This window comes from Microcaecilia unicolor, chromosome 1 (assembly GCF_901765095.1).
Source record: "Microcaecilia unicolor chromosome 1, aMicUni1.1, whole genome shotgun sequence".
NCBI classification, from domain to species: Eukaryota; Metazoa; Chordata; class Amphibia; order Gymnophiona; family Siphonopidae; genus Microcaecilia; species Microcaecilia unicolor.
In genome coordinates this window covers 468,799,686-468,821,100 of record NC_044031.1, presented here as the reverse complement: position 1 = coordinate 468,821,100, position 21,415 = coordinate 468,799,686, and the positions used below count along the sequence as shown (strand labels likewise).

General features: G+C 45.3%; 1 protein-coding gene across 1 annotated transcript in view; it reads right to left on the bottom strand.

Annotated features, from left to right (window-relative positions):
• Positions 1-21,415, bottom strand: part of LAMA3 (laminin subunit alpha 3) — a 407,718-nt gene that overhangs the window by 120,168 nt on the left and 266,135 nt on the right. The window contains 6 exon segments of the mRNA XM_030188133.1: positions 691-830; positions 833-920; positions 3,290-3,373; positions 8,950-9,051; positions 11,472-11,633; positions 14,634-14,774. Of these exon segments, the coding sequence (XP_030043993.1) occupies positions 691-830; positions 833-920; positions 3,290-3,373; positions 8,950-9,051; positions 11,472-11,633; positions 14,634-14,774 (717 nt within the window).

Here is a 21,415-nt window from a genome sequence, read left to right as displayed (position 1 = left end):
GTCTTTATCTGTTTCTACTGAGCAGGTGAATAGGAGCAGCTTCAAAAAGGTGGGTTTTAGCCTGGATTTGAATAGAGCCAGAGACAGAGCGTGATGTACTGACTCGGAAGTCTATTCCAGGTGTATGGCACAGCAAGATGGAAGGAATACAGTCTGGAGTTGGTGGTGGAAGCAAAGGGTTCAGATAAGAATGATTTACCCCATGAACTGAGTTCCTGGAGGGTGGGGGTGGTATAGGGGGAAATAAGAGAGGAGAGATACTGAGAAGTGGCAGAATAAATGCACTTGTAAGTCAGGAAGAGGAGTTTGAACTGTGTACAGAAATCGATAGGGAGCCAATGAAGTGACCTGAGAAGAGAGGTTTTGTGATTATAGATATTATTATGATTTGAATCCAAGCAATTGCTGGTTAAAAAAAGCTGCTTAAATGAGGTTTGCCCATTTCTTTTCCTGAGGTATCCTTTGGAGAAAGGATGCAATTACATTTCTTCAGCAAAGTCAGTGAACAACTTTCTTCTAGAAATTGTCTGTCTTCCAAATTTGGGGAATCAAGTCCCCAGAATGTGACTGTCTAGCAGATTGCATAACTGTAGCTATTTGCAGCTCTACTCACAGGCCTGTTGCTAACATTTGATTCCACATAGCAACATAATGAAAGAGCAGAACAGAACAAACAGAAAATATTCATACCTGGCATGAATCACCGAGATATCCCCAAGGGCAGGAGCATATCTCTACGTTATGTGCAATATGTCCGCTGCCTGAACTGGTGGCTTCCTCTAGCCCCACTCACCTAAAGAGAGCCGCTGGGGTCTCAGTGAAGTACAGGGCTCGATGCGCAAATCTTCCAGTTTGGACAGAACCATCATCAGTTCCTCTCTAGACACCAAGCTGTTGCTGATTGCATGTCTGAAGTTCCCCTGAAAAGCAAAGGTTCAACACTGTTACTCTCTACTGAATGAAAGAACTTATGCCTCGGAAAATAAACTTTCAATAACTCATTGTTGAAAGCCCTGTCTATGCAGGATTCATACTTAGAGGCCCTTTTACTAAGCTGTGTTATGCAACCAAGGTGGGTTTTACCATGGGAAAGACAATACAGTAAGCCTGCGCTACTGTCTCCTGTGCTAAAAACAGCAGCACATAGTAAGAATCCCATGTTAACTGCTTAATGAGCTGGACAGGATCTGGGCGTGAGAGGGGGACAGAGGTGTAGCTGGCTGTGATACTGTACAAGTCGTTACCATGCGCTAGCCTGGGTCAGTACTGTCAACCAAAATGGCACTGATGACCCCTAGCAGTAGTCTTATGTTACTGTTGATAGGGGGGGCATCCTTCCATATAAGGAGATAGCACCAACCCAGGCAGCAGTGGAGAGTAGCCACTGACACTAAACTACCAATCTTGCACATGGGTAAGTCACAAAGGGTTGGGGAGAGGGTAGGAGTCTGGAGGGGCAAAGTGTTGATGTCAGGGCAGGACTGGTCTGAGGCAGGGGCAACAGGGGCGTTCCCAGGGGCCCCAAGGTGGCCCTAGCATCTCCCTCCCGCTCCCTGCTTCAGCCATCATGCTGTCTCCTGTTCTCAATCTAACCATCTTTGTTAGCACTTTCCCACTTCCTTTCAGCTTCCTGCAGCACTGCCTTCTTCAATCCAGGCCGCCAGCAATATCAGTGAGGTAAGCACACTGCCTTCGGCGGCCAGGAAGTTTTCTCTCTGCTGCAATTTTCTGTCCCGCATTGGCGGGATGCTGCAACAGAGGGAGAGCTTCCAGGGATGCTGAAGGCAGTATGCTTACCTCACTGATGCTGCAGGTGGCCTGAAAAATTGAAGAAGTCAGTGGTGCTGTGAGTCGGAACTAAGGGAGAGGGTAGGAGAGAGCTGAAGGCGGTTAGATTGAGATGGCTGCTGAAGCCATGAGGTTAACAGGTTCTTTATAGTTGATTATAGGACACTTTCAGGCTCATTTTCGAAAGAGAGATGTCCAAAAAGTGGCATAAGTCAGCATTTGGACGTTTATCTCACAGAAACGTCCAAATCAGTATTACGAAACCTCTTTTTGGACGTCTTTCTCTGAAGTTTGTCAGAAGGACATCCAAATCTCAAGTGGGTGTGCCAGAGGCGTGTTCAAGGCGGGACTTGGGTGTTCCTAAGACTTGGACATCTTTCAGCCATAATGGAACAAAGCAAAAACATCCAGGACTAAAACGTAGATGTTTTGAGCTAGACTTGTTTTTTATAACGAATAAGGCACAAAAGGTGCCCAAATGACCATATGACCACTGGAGGGAATCAGGGAGACCTCCCCTTACTCCTCCAGTGGTCACTACCCCCTCCCACCCCCACAAAAATGTGATGAAAACATTACTTGCCAGCCTCTGTGCCACCCTCAGATGTTATACTCAGGTTCATCAGAACAGCATGCAGGTCCCTGGAGTAGTCTAGTAGTGGGGCAGTGCACTGCAGACAGGTGGGCCCCAGCCTCCTACTTCTCCCTACCTGTTACAATTGTGGGAGGAAACTGCGAGCCCTCCAAAACTCACCAGAAACCTACTGTACCCACATATAGGTGCCCCCCTTCACCTGTAAGGGCTATGGTAGTGGTTGTACAGTTGGGGGTAGTGGTTTGGGTGGGTTTTGGGGGGCTCAGCAGACAAAGTAAGGGAGCAATGGTCAGATGTGTACCTGGGAGCATTTTATGAAGTCCACTGCAGTGCCCCCTAGGGTGTCCTATGGCTCTCCCTGGATTCAGGGGGACCAGTCTACTAAAAATGCTGGCTCCTTCTACGTCCAATTGACTTGATTTGGATGTTTTACACTTGGATGTTTTTTTTTTTCAAAAATGGCCAAAAAACAAAGACGTCCAAATCACAGGACGCCCATAGTATTTTCAAATGCAAAAGATAGACTTCCATCTTTTTTGAAAATGACCTTCTTTCCTGTACGGAATTTGGATGTCTTTGTAAAACGTCCAAATTCTGATTTAGATGTTTCTTTCGAAAATGCCCTTCTTTGTAAATCTAAATGCTTTGAAATATGCCTCATAGATCTTAGTTAAGTTTAACAGATCTATCTCAGTATTGTGGTAAGATTGAATTTAATGATTTGATTTCATGACTTAATGATTTTGATTGATTAAGTAATTGACATTCCAGCTTCCATAATGTGGGCTAATTCACCTATGTTTGGCTATTTGACCAGCTGATTCTTTATTAACAATTAAATAACAATGTAAGACTGCAAACAGATTTTCAATAACAGTGAAGTAAAATTACCATAGTTGTTCTTACCTCGATTAATCGTACACGTCCACTGTACTGTCTGTCTGGCATGGGGTTGTTCTCATCCACATAGACTATTCCCATTTGCTGACCCTGTTTAAGAATAACATGGCAATTTACCAAAAGACTTTAATCTTACAGTTGTTCATTAAGGGTAATTCTATAATCTAGGCGTTAACATTTAGAATAATGATACATATACACAGGGCTTTTTTTGAGGGGGTACTTGGGGGTACTGAGTACTGGCACCTTTTCCACTGTCTGCTAAAATGTGACCCATGGACCCCAAGTTTTAATGAAAGAGCTCAGGCTCTACACACCAATTCTGCCTTGTCATAGATTCTGTTACTGGTTGCAGGGGGCCTGGCTGTTGTGGGATGGGTCCATCAGTGATCATCTCACCCCTGAAGGTGGCCTTAGCATTTGAGTACCGGCACCTTTTTTGCTAGTAAAAACACACTGCATATACATGTGTATGTGTACAAGTGTGCCCATAAATGAACAAATTCTGCGTGAGTGCTATTCTGCAATACTTGCTTAGTTTATGAAACCCTGGTCCTGCTCAAACAGTTCTGGATGTTGACTAAGTGGCATCAATCAGACATCCAATGAGGATTTACAAAAGGTACTGTCTCTGATGAGTTGGACACAGGCCAGGGCTGGGCTAATTCCCGGTAGGCCGTGGGTTTCTGCCACCACCTTTGTAGCATAGACACAGTCCCAAAAAGAATCCACTCTCACATCTGGATTGCTTTTCTATAAATGTGAACTTTACTAACAAGAATGTAATGAAAAACTCTAACAACAGGTCCACTTAACAGTTTTCAGAACTGAACCCCCACGGGGCGAAAGCACATGGTCATAACCATGCTATCAGTATCTTTCAGTGTCAGTCTCATGAAATGTCCACTTTGTACTTAACACTCAAGTCCATCCACCGGAAGGACAACCTGGGGCTGCAGCTGCCCGCTCACTTGCCAGGCAAGCATCCCACTAGGCTTTTCCCTAGCTAACGGACTGCATCCAGGGCCAGACCTCCCTGTCTGCCCTTTTCCCCCAGAGGTGCGCTCATCCACCTCTGAAGTGAACAGGTTGCCTCCCTTTCCACTCCTGGCAGGTATTCTCTTTCTCCCTCTCCCAGAGCCTTCTCACTTCAGCCCCTCCCTAGCAGAGGTCAATTACAACAGGAGCTCCTGCGTCTGATGCTGGTAAGCTAACCCATCAGCTCCATGGGTCCTGGCAGGGGTTAGGGCAACCAAAGACCTTGTGCAGCCCTGCACAGGCAGTTTTTATTCCATTAACTCCACCCCCCCCCCCCAAGTATAACTATCCATCATCAAAAAGCAACATATTTTTGCAAAGGATAAATTACACATACAAAGATAACATTTCATACCTATGAACATCAAGAGGAAGGAAGGTTTATCAAAATTTGCTCTGATTTTAGAATTTGGCACTGAGCAAAAGTTGACATAGCCCACCACCACAACATCAGTTTTATGCATGCATAGCCGGCAAACCTCTATGAAACTAGAATGTAACAGAAGCACCTATCAAACTATTTTAGAAGCCCTCTTGTGATCTGCATGTGCAAATTCTGCATTTACATGTACATTCAAATAAATGTAGAAACTTTCCACCCGATATTCAAAAGGATTTAATCGGGCAGGAGAGGCTCCTGGGTTAAACCCCGCTGAGTGACCCAGCACCTGATATTCAGTGGTACTGGTTAGGTTAGGGGCGAGCCAGGGTCAGAGCACGTACTTAGCCAGTTGGCAGCGATTTTCAGTCCGCTAACAGGTTAAGTAACCGCATAGAGTTAGGACTGTAAAAAGGCTGTCCTAACTTTATGCACTAAAGTTAACCAGTCACCGGTCTGAATATCAGCTGGTTCTGGGTGACTACTGATAGCTGGATAATCAATGCTGGGAGCTGCATATACTCCAGTATTGAATATCAGAGTCAGTTCAGCCCGCAGCTGTCGTCGGCTCCAATGCTACATACTGCTGCGGGCTGAATATTGGGCCCTTTGATTTTAGAAAGCTGGGATTTACATGTGCAAATTGCGAATATGTGTTTGTGGACAGGGGGTATAGCTTGGGCATAATTAAGGCGGGACTAGGGCAGGGCCAAAATATACACGAGTTTCCCATTTCAGATCAACTTTGGGATTTGCAGCTGCTCCTGAGGACATTTAGCCTTTGAAAATGCTCATTTTGGGCAGTACACAACAGAAGGGATTAAGGAAGTTTGCCCCGGCCCTAATCCTATCTTTTTGTCTTTCCCCTCCTCAAAATTGATCCTGCTGAATGATTGTGAGATCTGTTCTTAATGTAATGTGTAGGTTTCTCAACTGGCACACAAATACATCCAAGTGTCAGTTCTTACTTGTGTATGTTCTAAAATACTGACATACATGTGCAATATATGTCAACTGTTAGACATTTATGTTGCCATGTTGGCTCTGTTGATATTAAAGATGAAGATACTTGTGAAATAGATGCTCCCCCCCCCCCCCCCGCTTGTAGCTGTCGAAGGGCAAACTGCCGCCCAAGGCAGGGATGAGATGCTGTCCCCGCCCCCACCCAGTCTGGTGTCTCTCCCCTTCCCCCCTTCCCTCCTCAACCATCTCGCCCCCCCCCCCCCATAGCTCTTAGGTCAGTTTAAAACAGATCTATCTCAGTATTAGATTGTAAGCTCTTTGAGCAGGGACTGTCTTTCTTCTATGACCAACTCTCTTGGCTCTAATCCTCGACTTCTCTTCACCACATTGAACTCTCTCCTCAAGGTGCCCCCTCCCCCAACTCCCCCTTCATTATCTCCTCAGACCCTTGCTGAATTCTTTCACAACAAGGTTCAAAAGATAAACCTTGCTTTCTCTACCTCACTACCTCTCCCTCCACTAGTCCGTTCCCCTCTCTCTCCTTCTCCTCATTCCCTTTCCTCCTTTCCTGAAGTTACTATTGAGGAAACTACACTTCTCCTTTCTTCCTCAAAATGTACCACCTGTTCCTCTGATCCCATTCCCACCCACCTTCTTAATGCCATCTCTCCTGCTCTTATTCCTTTTATCTGTCACATTCTCAACCTCTCACTTTCCACTGCGACTGTCCCTGCTGCCTTTAAACATGCTGTGGTCACACCTCTCCTTAAGAAGCCTTCACTCGACCCTACTTGTCCCTCTAATTACCGACCCATCTCCCTCCTTCCTTTCTCTCCAAATTACTTGAGCGTGCTATTCACCGCCGCTGCCTTGATTTTCTTTCCTCACATGCTATTCTTGACCCACTACAATCTGGTTTTCGCCCTCTCCACTCAACCGAAACTGCGCTTACTAAAGTCTCCAATGACCTATTACTGGCTAAATCCGGAGGTCAATATTCCATCCTCATTCTTCTTGATCTTTCCGCTGCTTTGACACTGTCGATCACAGCATACTTCTCGATACCCTGTCCTCACTTGGATTCCAGGGCTCTGTCCTTTCCTGTTCTCTTCCTACCTCTCCCTCCGCACCTTTAGTGTTCACTCTGGTGGATCCTCTTCTACTTCTATCCCTCTGCCTGTCGGCGTACCTCAGGGTTCTGTTCTTGGTCCCCTCCTCTTTTCTATCTACACTTCTTCCCTTGGTTCATTAATCTCATCCCATGGCTTTTCCTACCATCTCTATGCTGATGACTCCCAAATCTACCTTTCTACCCCTGATATCTCACCTTGCATCCAAACCAAAGTTCAGCGTGCTTGTCTGACATTGCTGTCTGGATGTCTCAACACCACCTGAAATTAATATGACCAAAACCAAGCTTCTCATTTCCCCCCCCAAACCCACCTCCCCGCTCCCCCGTTTTCTATTTCTGTTGATGGCTCTCTCATTCTCCCTGTCTCCTCAGCTCGAAACCTTGGGGTCATCTTTGACTCTTCTCTCTCCTTCTCTGCTCATATCCAGCAGATTGCCAAGACCTGTCGTTTCTTTCTTTACAACATCCGTAAAATCCGCCCCTTTCTTTCCGAGCACTCTACCAAAACCCTCATCCACACCCTTGTCACCTCTCGTTTAGACTACTGCAATCTGCTTCTTGCTGGCCTCCCACTTAGTCACCTCTCCCCTCTCCAGTCGGTTCAAAACTCTGCTGCCCGTCTCATCTTCCGCCAGGGTCGCTTTACTCATACTACCCCTCTCCTCAAGACCCTTCACTGGCTCCCTATCCGTTTTCGCATCCTGTTCAAACTTCTTCTACTAACCTATAAATGTACTCACTCTGCTGCTCCCCAGTATCTCTCCACACTCGTCCATCCCTACACCCCTTCCCGTGCACTCCGCTCCATGGATAAATCCTTCTTATCTGTTCCCTTCTCCACTACTGCCAACTCCAGACTTCGCGCCTTTTGTCCTCGCTGCACCCTACGCCTGGAATAAACTTCCTGAGCCCCTACGTCTTGCCCCATCCTTGGCCACCTTTAATCTAGACTGAAAGCCCACCTCTTTAACATTGCTTTTGACTCGTAACCACTTGTAACCACTCGCCTCCACCTATCCTCCTCTCTTCCCGTTCACATTAATTGATTTGATTTGCTTACTTTATTTATTTTTTGTCTATTAGATTGTAAGCTCTTTGAGACAGTCGTCTTTCTTCTATGTTTGTGCAGCGCTGCGTATGCTTTGTAGCGCTATAGAAATGCTAAATAGTAGTAGTAGTAGTATGTTTGTGCAGCGCTGCGTACGCCTTGTAGCGCTATAGAAATGCTAAATAGTAGTAGTAGTAGTAGTAGTATTGTGGTAACATTGAATTTAATGATTTGATTTCATGATTTATTGATTTCATTGATGAAGTAATTGACATTCTAGCTTCCACAATGTGGGCTAATTCACCTGTTTATGGTTGGCTATTTGACCAGCTGATTTCTTTATTAACAATGGAAGATTGCAAACAGATTTTGAACAACAGTGAGATAAAATTATCATATTTATTCTTACCTCGATTAATTGTACATTGTACTGTTTGTCTGGCATGAGTTTTCTTCTTTTCCAAAAAGTGGCAGCAATTCCCACAGGATGCCCTGCCGCAGTGCCGCCGGCATCAGCCTCTTCACTCTACTGTGTCCTGCCTCTGAGGAAACAGGAAGTTATGTCAAGAGGCAGTCCGCAGTAGGTAGAAGAGGCCGGTGCCAAAGGCAGGGCAGCCTATGGGATATCGCTGCCACTGCCAGTGTCGCCTTTTAGAAAAGAAAAAAGTAAGGTAAATGTGGGTAAGAGGGCTAAGGAGGGAAGGGGAAAGTGCTGCTCCATGGACTGTGCCACCTGAGGCCACCTCCTCAGTTGGCCTAATGGTAGGGCCGCCACTGAGCTGTCATATACATATCATTCCTGCATGTATTTTAGAAAAAGCTGATGCCAACAGATCCTTCTATGTTCTGTGTAAAATGGGATTCACAGGTGTACCCAGTATTGTGTGCTAACATCAGCACTGATTGTTGTCTTAACACAATCTAATGCCGTTTGTAGCTCTTTTCTAAACAGAAGTGGCATTCTGAATACAGCAGTTCATCTTCCTAAGGCTTATTCTTGTCCAAAGAAAACCCTTAATAAAATGCAACTGATACATGCTAAATATTTCAGTAACAGGTTTTAGCAGAGATTTTATTTCTTTGCAAACAAAAACTGAGATGCTTACTGTTAGCTGCACATCAGGCCTTTTCTCCAGAAGTGTCATACCCTCGCTCGGCAAGCCAAAGGATTTCACTTGATAAGTTAGGTAACCTCCATATGAAGAAACCTGTCAAAAACATGTTTTAAGGAGACAATCAGGCTTATTTTCGAAAGAGAAGGGCGCCCATCTTTTGACACAAAACGGAAGATGGACGTCCTTCTCCCAGGGTCACCCAAATTGGCATAATTGAAAGCCGATTTTGGGCGTCTTCAACTGCTTTCCGTCGCAGGGACAACCAAAGTTCACGGGGGGGGGGGGGGGGGGGGGGGGGTGTTGGAAGCAGACCGAAGGCAGGACTGGGGCATGCTTAACACATGGGCGTCCTCGGCCGATAATGGAAAAAGAAGGGCGTCCTTGACGATCACTTGGCCGACTTTACTTGGTCCATTTTTTCTTGCGATCAAGCCTCAAAAAGGTGCTCGAACTGACCAGATGACCACCAGAGAGAATTGAGGATGACCTCCCTTACTCCCCCAGTGGTCACTAACCCCCTCCCACCCTAAACAAAAACTTTAAAAATATTTTTTGACAGCCTCTATGCCAGCCTCAAATGTCATACCCAGCTTTTTGACAGCGTTATGCAGGTCTATGGAGCAGTTTAGCACTTCAGGCAGGCAGACCTAGGCCCACCCCCCCCTACCTGTTACACTTGTGGTGGTAAATGTGAGCCCTTCAAAACCCACCAGAAACCCACTGTACCCACATGTAGGTACTCCCTTCACTCCTTTGGGCTATGGTAGTGTTGTACAATTGTGGGGAGTGGGTTTTGGGGGGGGGGGGTTGGAGGGCTCAGTACCCAAGGTAAGGGAGCTATGCACCTTGGAGCCATTTCTGAAGTCCACTGCAGTGCCCCCTAGGGTGCCCAGTTGGTGTCCTGGCATGTCAGGGCGACCAGTGCACTACGAATGCTAGCTCCTCCCATGACCAAATGGCTTGGATTTGGTCATTTCTGAGATGGGCGTCCTCGGTTTCCATTATCGCTGAAAACTGGGGATGACCATCTCTAAGGTTGACCTAAATGTTGAGATTTGGGCGTCCCCGACTGTATTATTGAAACAAAAGATGGTCGCCCATCTTGTTTCGATAATACGGGTTTCCCCGCCCCTTCACCGGGACGTCCTGCGAGGACGTCCTCAGGATAACTTGGGGCGCCCCGTTCGATTATGCCCCTCCACGTGATTTTCTTTAAAGTTTTTCTTTGTACTCTCCTTTACTGGAGTTAAACATTGTATTCTTTTTATTTTACACACTCAGTCTTATTTTATACTAGTAAAAAAGCCCCGTTTCTGATGCAAATGAAACGGGAGCTAGCAATGTTTTCTTCTGTGTGCATGTGGGAGTGTGTGTGTCCCTGCCCTCTGGCCTCTCTCCTCTCCCCCCTCTGAGTCCTTCACTGTTACAGAGCCAGCGATTTGATTTCGTGCTCTGCAGTTTTCCTTCACTGACTGTGTTACAGAGAGGGCGGGGCAGACACTCATAGGGAAACCGGATATCTCGCCCCCTTCACACTTCCGGCTGGAGGCTTCATAGAACGTTGGTGTTGCCTTTTATATAGAGAGATGCTCAGTTACTGCAGAATACAGCTGCCAAGATGATTTTCCATCGCTCCAGATATGACAGAGCTACTCCTCTGCTTGTGTCCCTGCATTGGCTCCCAGTGATGCCTAGAGTCCAGTTTAAGATTCTGTGTTATCTCTATAAAGCTGTTTATGGCTTGGACTCTCGTTCTCTGATTACTCTAGTTAGTCTTATTTCTTCATCTAAAACTAATATTTCTCAATCAAAAGAATGTTGTATGCTGTTTACCCCCTCGCCTTTAGGTGTGAAATATAATTGTCATTGGAAAGCTACTTTTTCAGTTTATTCCACTCTTCTTCGGAATAAACTTCTGTTAGAACTTAAGTTGGTTTCTTCTTATGGTTCTTTTAGAAAGTGTTTGAAGACTTATTTGTTTGACAAATTTTTACTTGCCAAAATTTATGGTTTTTTTTTTGCATTTTGATCATTTCTTTTTTCTTTTTTTATTGTTTGTTTTTTATTTTTTTAATCTAATATGATTGGCATTGTTAATTTTTTTACGATTGTAAATCATCTTGGACCTACTGGATTTGGCGGTATATGACATGCTGAGAGAAGCAAAGTTGTGACTGGATAGTTGAGATCACAATGGGCAGTTTATCAATGGCTTTGGCACTTGGCTTGGACCTGAAATGTTATTTTACTTTGTATTTTTAAAAAATATTTGCAGTTTTAATTGTGCAACAACAGTGCGTCTTCTTGTGTTTTCATTGAGTGTGATGCCTGTATATGGTATATGAAAGGCTCTTATATATGTTTACCACATTTGACCCTAGGTGTTATGTGACAGCTAAGGTTTAGGAAATAGGTTTGAAGAAGACATGTTTGAGAAAATAGCAAGGAGTGTTGTGTCAAAAACCTCAGCAGTTCAAAACAATTCAAGTAAAAATGTCTTGTATAGTTCTTACCTTATCTCCCAAGTAGGAAGGTGGTGCCACCCAATACACATTATGAATGAATGCAGGCAGTTCTTGAACATCTGCAACCACACTGTTACTGCTGGGATTGAAGGTCACAGGGACATCAAATCTGTTCATTGCCTCCAGGTGCCAGTTCCTCATATCCACCAACTGATAAATCAGAGCAATACATTGTTTCAAACAACCTTGTTCTGTGTGCTGGTCATTCCTTGTGCTCATTTTATAAGCTGCCCATTTTTGTTGTTGTTGTTTTAAATTTGGCCTGTATGCCCATGAGAGTGGTAGTGCTACCCGGCAGTTCCCATCTGTAGCCCTAGGAAACGTGTATGTTGGTTTTGAGAGGATATTCCTAGGGGATAAACAGCCAGGACATTCAAGGGTATAAAGCTGAAGCCAGCAGCTTTAAGGGATATTATACATGAGGCAACGGCAGCATGTTCAACAAGTAACTCCGAACTTCAGGAGCATAAAAACTGGAGGGTAATATGAGCAGATTTAGGACAGGGGGAAATAACTTAAGAGCTTAGCACTGATTTTCAGAAATAAGCTCACAACTTAGGCTCATATATCTAGGCAAATGAAGCTTGTAAATTAAGATGAGAGGTAAATATTCAACCGGCAGCAGTCAGTGTTTTTTGGCTGCTGCCGGGAGTATGACTGGCTACTGAATGCTTGGCCATGTCAGACCATTGGCTTTGAATATCCGAGTACATGTGGCTGGCTATCAATTATCCGGTTAAATGCAATATTCAGTATTTAACCGCCTAAGTGAAAGTGCATAAAGATAGGACTGTGCTTTTGATTTAGAGGAGTGGCCTAGTGGTTAGAGCACCCGTCTTGACATCCAGAGGTGGCCAGTTCAAATCCAACTGCTGCACCTTGTGATCTTGGGCAAGTCACTTAACCCTCCATTGCCTCAGGTACAAGCTTAGATTATGAGCCCTCCTGGGACAGAGACATATCCAGTGTACCTGACTGTAACTCACCTTGAGCTACTACTGAAAAAGGTGTGAGCAACATCTAAATAAATAAAATAGTAGACTGAAAAATAGCACAAGGACTAGATTTTAAGGTCATGCCTAATCAAGGGGCCTTTTTACTAAGATGTGCTACAAAATGGGCTTAGTACGTCCTAATGCAGGATATTCCCACGCACTAAGCCATTTCCAGTGCATCCATAAAATAAGGCATTTTCAATTTTTTTTATTTTAAGTTTGTGCACTAATGTTGTCAAATAATTAACGTGGCAGAACTTATCACCTCCTAAGTAGGAGACGCTAAGGGCTTCTGCATTAGCCCTATATTATTCAGTTAGCATGTGCTAATGGGAGCGTACTGCCTGAATAGTGCTTCTACACCTATTCTCTGCCCCTGACACACCCCTTCCATAAATAAATTTTTTAAAAACACTGCTCAGTTAGCATACGCAAAAGGGAAAATTACTGCAAGATGCTTTAGTGCGTCCAGTGGGCAGCCTTTTTGGCTCACTAAGCCCACACATCTTAATAAAAGGCCCCCCAAATTATTTATTAGTAAAAAAAAGTGGGTTTTAGGAACCAGTGTTGCACAGTCTTCTTGCTTCAGACAGGCAGGCTGTTTCTGAGAGGGTGGCAGCTTTTTTTTTCTCCCCTCAGACATTGCATCAGTGCAAAGGAAACCTCTTTCACTGGAATTTGTTACCAGAGAATGTGGTAAAAGCAGTTAGCTTAGCAGGGTTTTAAAAAAGTTTAGATGATTTCCTAAAATAAAAGTCCATAAGCCATTATTAAGATGGACTTGGGAAAATCCACTACTTATTTCTAGGATAAGCAGCAGTTTTACTGTTCTGGAATCTTGCCAGGTACTTGTGACCTGGATTGGCCACTGTTGGAAACAGGATACTGGGCCTGATAGATCTTTGGTCTGTTCCAATATGGCAACAATTATGTTCTTATGTTCTGCTATCTGTGCAAAATTTTATGACTTTTCTTTTCCATTGATGTACAGTCTGCCGTTTCAGTCTGTGCCCTATGCAAGAGGTAACTTGTCACAGCCAACCTATTAAATAATGCGGCTGCACTGGAACTCAAGCACAACAGTACTATGCATGTTGCCAGCCTTCAGTCACCCACAGGGTGAGACTTGCTCAACTGAACAATGTCTGTGGAGGTGAGAACTTCTGAGTGAGCCAGTTACTCCCTTAGCACTCAGGCCAGCTTCTCAGAAAAATAGGATTGTAATCCATCATCATGCTTAATGCGAACTCCAAGTGGTACTGGTACTCTACTGTGCTTATTTCAGTATGAAGTACATTCCCAAAATGCAGATTTTTTAACATTCTGAATGCAACATTTAGGCCTAATGAGAGCACTGGACTGACTACAAGGAAAATTTGGTTCACATCCCACTGCTGCTCTTTGTGATCTTGGAAAATTAACTTATCCCTCCATTACCTCAGGTACAAAATTAGACTGTGAGGCAGGGGCATAGCCAGATGGCCAATTTTGAGTGGGCCTGAGCACAAGGTGGGTGGGCGGGCATGGATTTTTCCCCTCCCAGTTCCCCTCCAGTTTGCTCCTCTCTCCACCCCTCCCTGCCCACAAACCCCAAATATTAAATACTTGAGCTGGCGGGGATCCCCAAACCCTGCCAGCTGAAGATTTCCTCCTCCTCCTTGAGCAGCCAACACTCTTCCAAATGGCAGCCAGCGGCACTTGCCTCAAACTGATGCTGTTGCCAGCAGGCCATGCATGCTCAGTGCTTTTGCATGTGCAAAAACTGAGCATGTGCAGAAGGGATGGCCTCAGCGTCAGTTCAAGGAAAGTGCTACTGGCTGACATTTGGAAAAGCGCTAGCTGCCCAAGGAGAAGAAATCTTCAGCTTGCATAGTTTGGGGATCCCCACCAGCTGCAACAAGAATGCCACAATTCTGGGTGGGCCTGAGTCCAAAGTGGGTGGGCCCCAGCCCACCCAGGCCCACCTATGGCTACGCCACTGCTGTGAGGCCTCCTGGAACAGGGGAAATACATAGTGTACCTGAATTTAACCCATCTTGAGCTATTACTGAAAAGGTGTGAGCTAAATCCAAATAATAAATAAATAAACATGCATGACCAAAAGTAATTTGCAGACAAAAGAACATACCACTTGCTATTTTATCATTAAATATACCTTCATCCTGTGCCTTTTCGTACTCTGACATTGATTGGTTGCTCCAAAACAAAAGCAGGCAGTACAACCTTTAGGATTAGAAGGGTCCAGATGGAAAGAACCCTGGCGACAAAGATTGCATTTTGAGCCTTCCACATTTTCCTGTTGGGAGAGAGAATATATGTCAACTTCTTTATATGTTCAAAATGCTTCAGCAATCCCTGTACATCTGAAAGAAGCTGAACCCAGGAAGAAACCATCCCAATACATTTAAAAAATAAAGTTGGAATAACTATTAAAAACTATTGTGTGCTACCAGATTCCAGGTGTGTGTGGTAGTGGGTTCTGGAAAGAACTGTGGTCTGTGGACCCTGGCTGAGGACTGTTGCTACAGTGGATGGGCCACAGAGAAGGGGCTTAAAAATAAGGAAAGGCCACAGGTAGATACCAATGGCAGCTCATGGAACCATAGCCTAGTGGAAGCTAAACACCAGGGGGAAACTGCTGGGCACACACACGAGTCCTGCAGTACATTACACACAATAACAATGTCAGTGCATATGTTCATAAATGACCCTCTTAATTTATAAAGAAAAATCAGGTTGATGTACAATGGTTATAGATATTTCCTTAGTGTCCCACAGCACAGATCAGTCCAGAACTTGTGGGTTAGTTCCATCAACCAGTGGATGGATGCAAAGAAAAAAAGTAGTTCTTCGTGATTCACCTCTTAAAGGTATTGTGCAGCCCTACAACATTCAGTATTTCTCTGTCTCCAGCAGATGGTGATAGTACTCTGTCCAGTTCCATGGCTACTTGTAATAATAGCTCCAGAGCTACTATATTTTAGCCTTATTGATCTACAAAAAAACAACTTCTGAGATTTCAAGGCATCAGCGTTTTGGAAATACTTGGAAGTTACAAACCCTTGTCCTATTTCTCCCTCTACCCTGGGAGGTGCTTTTGAAGTTGAGAAACCTCTAGACTTATCTAAGGCTCATTCCTAGATCAGTCTGGTAACTAGGATCCAGTTGAGTATGGGGAGCGCCTTACAGAAACCTTTTCTTAACCTGAGGGCAATACTCAGTGGTGCTGAGTCCCCTGCCTTACTCCCTCACTGTTCCTCCGATATGCTGCTTATGGAGCTTCACTCTTCAAACTGCAACTATACCATTATTAGGCTAAACAGCTAGGATGCTATTCTCTTGCATAAATAAAATAATACATTAGCCAGTGTGCTTGGTGCTCTTCCTCTGTTTTCACAGGAGCAGATGCATTCACTATTCTTGTTAAAAAAAAAAGGAGGGACACATGGTGTAGTATTATTCAGAAAGCTCTCTCTTTTGTACATGTGATAGAAGCAATTTCCCTTTCACTCACATGGGAGAGACCGTTTCTCCCAACACAGCTGTGACACCATTCTCTGTTTTCTCCTTCCTGCCACAGGTTACAGTCCAGTTCACCATTTTCTTTCCAGCATGTAAGGTTATTCTCTGGTGGCAAGGCTGCTTCATCAACCGTCTTACCATTTTTTCCACCACATATTCCTTTTCTGTGGTGTCACTAATTCTTCAGCAGAATTGTTTTGTCCCTACAGCTGGCTATCAAGTTCTGTTTCACTGGGCAGTTACAACTGCCTTCTGCTCTGTGAGTTTCCTAATGATTTCTCTCTTGCTGTCTTTTTGAGGCAGCCATGGGCATAATATATATAAGAAGGGTTAATTCTGTTTAACTATTTTAAATTCTCAGTTTTGCAAGTAAAGTGAAGGTATGCCAGATGGTTCATATTATTTCAATGTCTGGCTTGGCTGAGCCAAAGGTTAGAAAGGTCAGAGACAGGAATTTCTTTCACCCTTGTGAATAATGAATGCTAGCTCAACATTTGTATACTGTTAGGCATACTGTAGTTTAAAGCTGAAATACTATTTCAGAAGTTCTTGATATGTAGATTTTGTTATAAGGAGATAGCTTAGATATATAGACCATTATAAGTATGTAGAATATGTCTTATAAGGATGCTTACTTTAGAATATGCTGTATTCTGTGTAAATTAATAATTCTGTGTGGAATGTTTGTTCAACTCTCTGTCTGACGTTCTGAGTAGGGCTGCAGTGAAGAGATCAACATGTGGTTTGACTTAGCCATAGTTCTGGCTGGTTCAATGTATAAGCTGATAGGTGAAAGAGGTCAGGACTAGTCAGCTCTCTTCTCCTTGATTAATTATAGGTAAAATGTAGAAATGGTCTTGAAAGTAATAACCTGATATGTATGCCATTAAGTAAGATTGGCCCTTGACCCCTTTAATGAATGCCAGAGTTTAGTTAGCAGTTAGTACTAGGAATATGAGAAATCAATCATAATAACATGCAGGAGTTCTGGAGACCAAATGTCTGGTGTAAGGGGCCCCAGGTCACAGGTCAGTTTAGGATGTCTGGAACCTATGTAACTGATATTTGTATGGAACTGATTGGTTGAGGCAAGGTAATCAATCTATTCCTTAACCAATTGGAGAGTAAGGGGGCTAGGCTAGGCTAGATAGAACTGTATTTAAGTGGGAGAAGAAGCAGGTTACGTCAGAAGGAGCTCAGAAGAGAGAGAAGGACAGAAGGAACAGACAGAAGAAGGAGAAGACAGCATAAGAAGAGAAGCAGCTGAGACAGAAGCCACAAAGACACAGAGAGCTGAGAGAAAGACACAGAGAGCTGAGAGAGAGACAAAGAGAGCTGAGAAAGAGAAGAAGAGACTTAATGCTGATGTTCTACTTTGTTTGCTGGCAAATAAAGAAGATTTCTCTCTCATTCTGGTGTGCTATCTGACTTCTGAAGTATCATAAATTCATGCATCCATTCCTGCAACAATTCTTGGTGGCAGCGGTGGGATCCTGAATCCTGCATTAATCCCAGCACCCAACTGACTGGAGAACATTCGCCGGGTATGTATTCTGTATTCTGTATTGTAATTCTAGCTAGAAAATTGTAAACCAGCCCCTCAAAAATTGGGGGAAGGAGAGCCTGATCAACTCTCAGCGAAGGCCCTAGTACCTTCTAGTCTAGTGGAGATTAGAAGCGAAACCGCTTGAGCTTATCTGTATCTGAGAAATCTGAAATTGTTGGGTGGGATTTTTTGTGCAGAATGTGTGATGCGTGAATGTTAAAAGAGTGGGGACCCCTTACCGTAAATCCAAAAAAATTCCCTCCCCCTTTGTGTGTTGTAACTGTAAGCATTATGGGTGGGACATCATCTAGACAAATTGCTACCCCCCTAGATTGTATGCTTAAGAATTTTAAAAAAGGATTTTTAATTAATGACTATGGACAGACTTTAAGCTCAAGTACTCTAAGAACCTTGTGTGAAGTTGAGTGGCCATCTATGGGAGTGGGGTGGCCCCCTAGTGGCAGCTTAGATATTGAAGTAATCCGGAAGGTTTACAGCATAGTTGTAGGAGAACCAGAATATTCTGAACAACTCCCCTATATAGATTCCTGGGATAGCCTTGTGACTGACCCTCCCTCTTGGTTGAAAACTTATATGGGATCCCCAGTAAAATTCATGTTAGGCCGTGTTCAAAGAAAGATTAGAAAATATAAATTGGAAGAGGGAAAGAGCCCTAGGAAGCCTACCACCCAATCGGTGGCTTCCGCCCCTACCCTGCCTGAGAAACCCATACTCTCTGATGACCCCTCAGACCTTGAGCCACCACCTTATGGCCCATTGTTGGGGTTCCGTGCCGCCCCTAGAGATCCACGCCGCCCAGCCCAAGCTTCTCCAGTACAGGCTTCTCCGGATAGTTCCTCCCCCACTGTGCGAACCCCACCACATCCTAGGTTGGACTTTTCAGCCAGTCTCTACCCTCCTCTGCCACATCCTTCCCTGTTAACCTCCGAAGACCCGCTTTGGGCTCCACTCCCTGACTCCTCAACTCCTGACAGCCCAGCCTCTCCTTCTAATACCCCTCCCCACTCATCAGGGGCCCGGCATCCCTTTCAATGGACTGACTCACCTGTGACTACCTCTCAGTCTATGAGTACCCCTCCCCATCCCTCAGGGTTTCAACCTACCTCCCCTGAATGGGTTAGACCTGCTGCAATCACCTTTGAGCATGATAGGAGGGTAGCTCCTAGCTCTACCTCAGATTCCATTCCCACCTCCTCGAGAGTTCTGCCACTCCGTCAGGTAACTACCACTCGACCGGATCCTAATAATCAGGGTCAGGTTATACAGGCACAGGCCTATCAGTATGTACCCTTCACAACCACCGATCTCCTGAATTGGAAGACGCATTACCCCTCTTATACTGAAAAGCCTCAGGCAGTGGTGGACCTAGTGGCTAGCATTATGGCCACCCATAACCCAACCTGGACTGATTGTCAACAACTTCTCCTGACCCTCTTCACAACTGAGGAGAGGCGGAAGATTTTGCAAAATGCTGAGGCCATAACGCGAGCGCGTGCCCCCGAGGGGACACAGAACCTAGAGGAATGGGTTAGAGCTCGGTTTCCTCGCGCAGCTCCAGTTTGGGATCCAAATAATGGGCAGCACTATGAACTGTTGTCTGGCTATTGCCGGGACTTGCTGGAAGGTATGAGGAAAGGCATAAAGAGGCCCATTAATCTGGCAAAGGTCTCTGAAATTCTCCAAGGGGCAGCTGAATCCCCTGGGGCCTTTCTAGAGCGACTAATTGAAGCCTACAGAACATACACCCCATTTGATCCTGAAGCCCTAGAAAACCAGAGAATGGTGAATAGTGCATTGGTGGCCCAGAGTATGCCAGATATCCGGAAGAAGTTGCAGCGTCAGGAGGGATTCGCAGGGATGAATACCACCCAGCTAATTGAGATCGCAACCAAGGTTTTCATTAATAGAGATCAGGAGGTGCGTCGAGAGGCTGACCGGAAGATGCAGAAGAAGGCCGACCTTTTAGCGGCAGCCATTACTAATTCCACCCTTAATCGAGGTCGACCTCTAGCTAATGGGAAGCCAAAGTGGGACCCCGGACCACCAGCCAGGCCCCGAGATTCCTTCAATCAATCCCGGCCAAGGGGGGAGAATCCCAGACCAAGATTGGAGAGGGATCAGTGTGCCTACTGTAAGGAAAGAGGGCACTGGAAAGATGAATGCCCCAGAGGCGCCAGGGACTGAGAAGGGGACCAGGAGATCGAGGAAGCCGAGGCCGAGTTCGAGAGGGAAGATATGAGCCTCCTGAATCTGACATCATCGGGATAGCCGAGATGGCAGAATGGGACGAATAGGACAGACCGGGTTCCTACAAACTGGGCTCCCAGGAACCTATGGTCAAGTTAACTATAGGGAGCCGCTCAATTCCATTCATGATTGATACAGGAGCTGAACATTCTGTTGTGACGGAGCGATTAGCGCCTGTGTCTGGAAAAACTGTCCGAGTGGTGGGAGCCACGGGGGTGCAGAACCGGAGGCCCTTCCTGACAACCCGTAGATGCCAATTAGGCTCACACACAGTCACTCATGAATTCCTGTATATGCCAGACTGTCCAATCCCTTTGTTAGGTCGAGACCTGCTGTCCAAGCTTAGGGCCCAAATTTCCTTTGACTCTGATGGCCAGACTTCAGTCTCCTTTCGGCCCCCGACATCTAGCCCAAAGGGTATATTGAGTTTCTGCTGCCCCCTTGAAGAAGAATGGCGGCTGCATCAGTCGCAGGGCCAAGTTGACCTACCCCTGGCAGATAGCTTTCAGGTCAGTGGGGTATGGGCAGAAGATAATCCCCCAGGGTTGGCCCGAAATATTCCTCCTGTCCATGTAGACTTACTTCCAAATGCCCGGCCAATCCATCTTCGCCAATACCCAATTCCCAGAAAGGCTCTGGAAGGGATCCAAGCACACCTGAATCGTCTGTTATCCCATGGAATTATTCGTCCTTGTCAGTCTCCATGGAATACGCCACTATTGCCAGTTCAGAAGCCAGGGACTGAGGACTACCGGCCAGTCCAAGATTTACGAGTGGTCAACAAATCCACTATCTCATTACACCCTGTAGTGCCTAACCCATATGTCCTGTTAGGATTGATACCTTCTGGAGCTACCCATTTCACGACACTAGATCTAAAAGATGCCTTCTTTTGTATTCGGGTGGCCCCCGCCAGTCAACTGCTTTTTGCCTTTCAATGGGAAAACCCAGTAACAGGAAGGAAGCTTCAGTATACATGGACCCGCCTGCCACAGGGGTTCAAGAACTCCCCCACTATTTTTGGGACAGCCCTAGGACAAGACCTTAAGACTTTTAAATCTGAGCCTTCCAGGCGAGTTTTACTCCAGTATGTAGATGACCTCCTCATTGCAGCAGTGACTCAGGAAGAGTGTTTTGAGGCTACCAGAGAATTGCTGGAGCTACTCTTGGATGCAGGCTATAAGGTCTCACGCTCAAAGGCCCAACTTTGTCAGTCAGAAGTGAAGTATCTGGGTTTTTGTATTTCCCAGGGAAGTCGGAGACTGGATGTCAGTAGGAAGCAAGCAGTTGCTGCAATTCCCCAACCCAAGTCCAGAAGGGAAGTTAGGGAATTTCTGGGAGCAGCTGGATTCTGTAGAATTTGGATTCCAAATTTTGCACTGATGGCGAAACCCCTTTACCAAGCCACAAAGGGGGGTGAAAAGGAACCATTTGAATGGGGACCTACAGCTCAACAATCCTTCATTGCCATAAAGAAAGCCCTACTCCAAGCCCCTGCGTTAGGCCTTCCTGATGTGGAGAAACCTTTCTCACTGTATGTCCATGAGCGACAGGGGGTTGCTCTGGGTGTGCTGACCCAGATGATGGGATCCTGGCAGAGG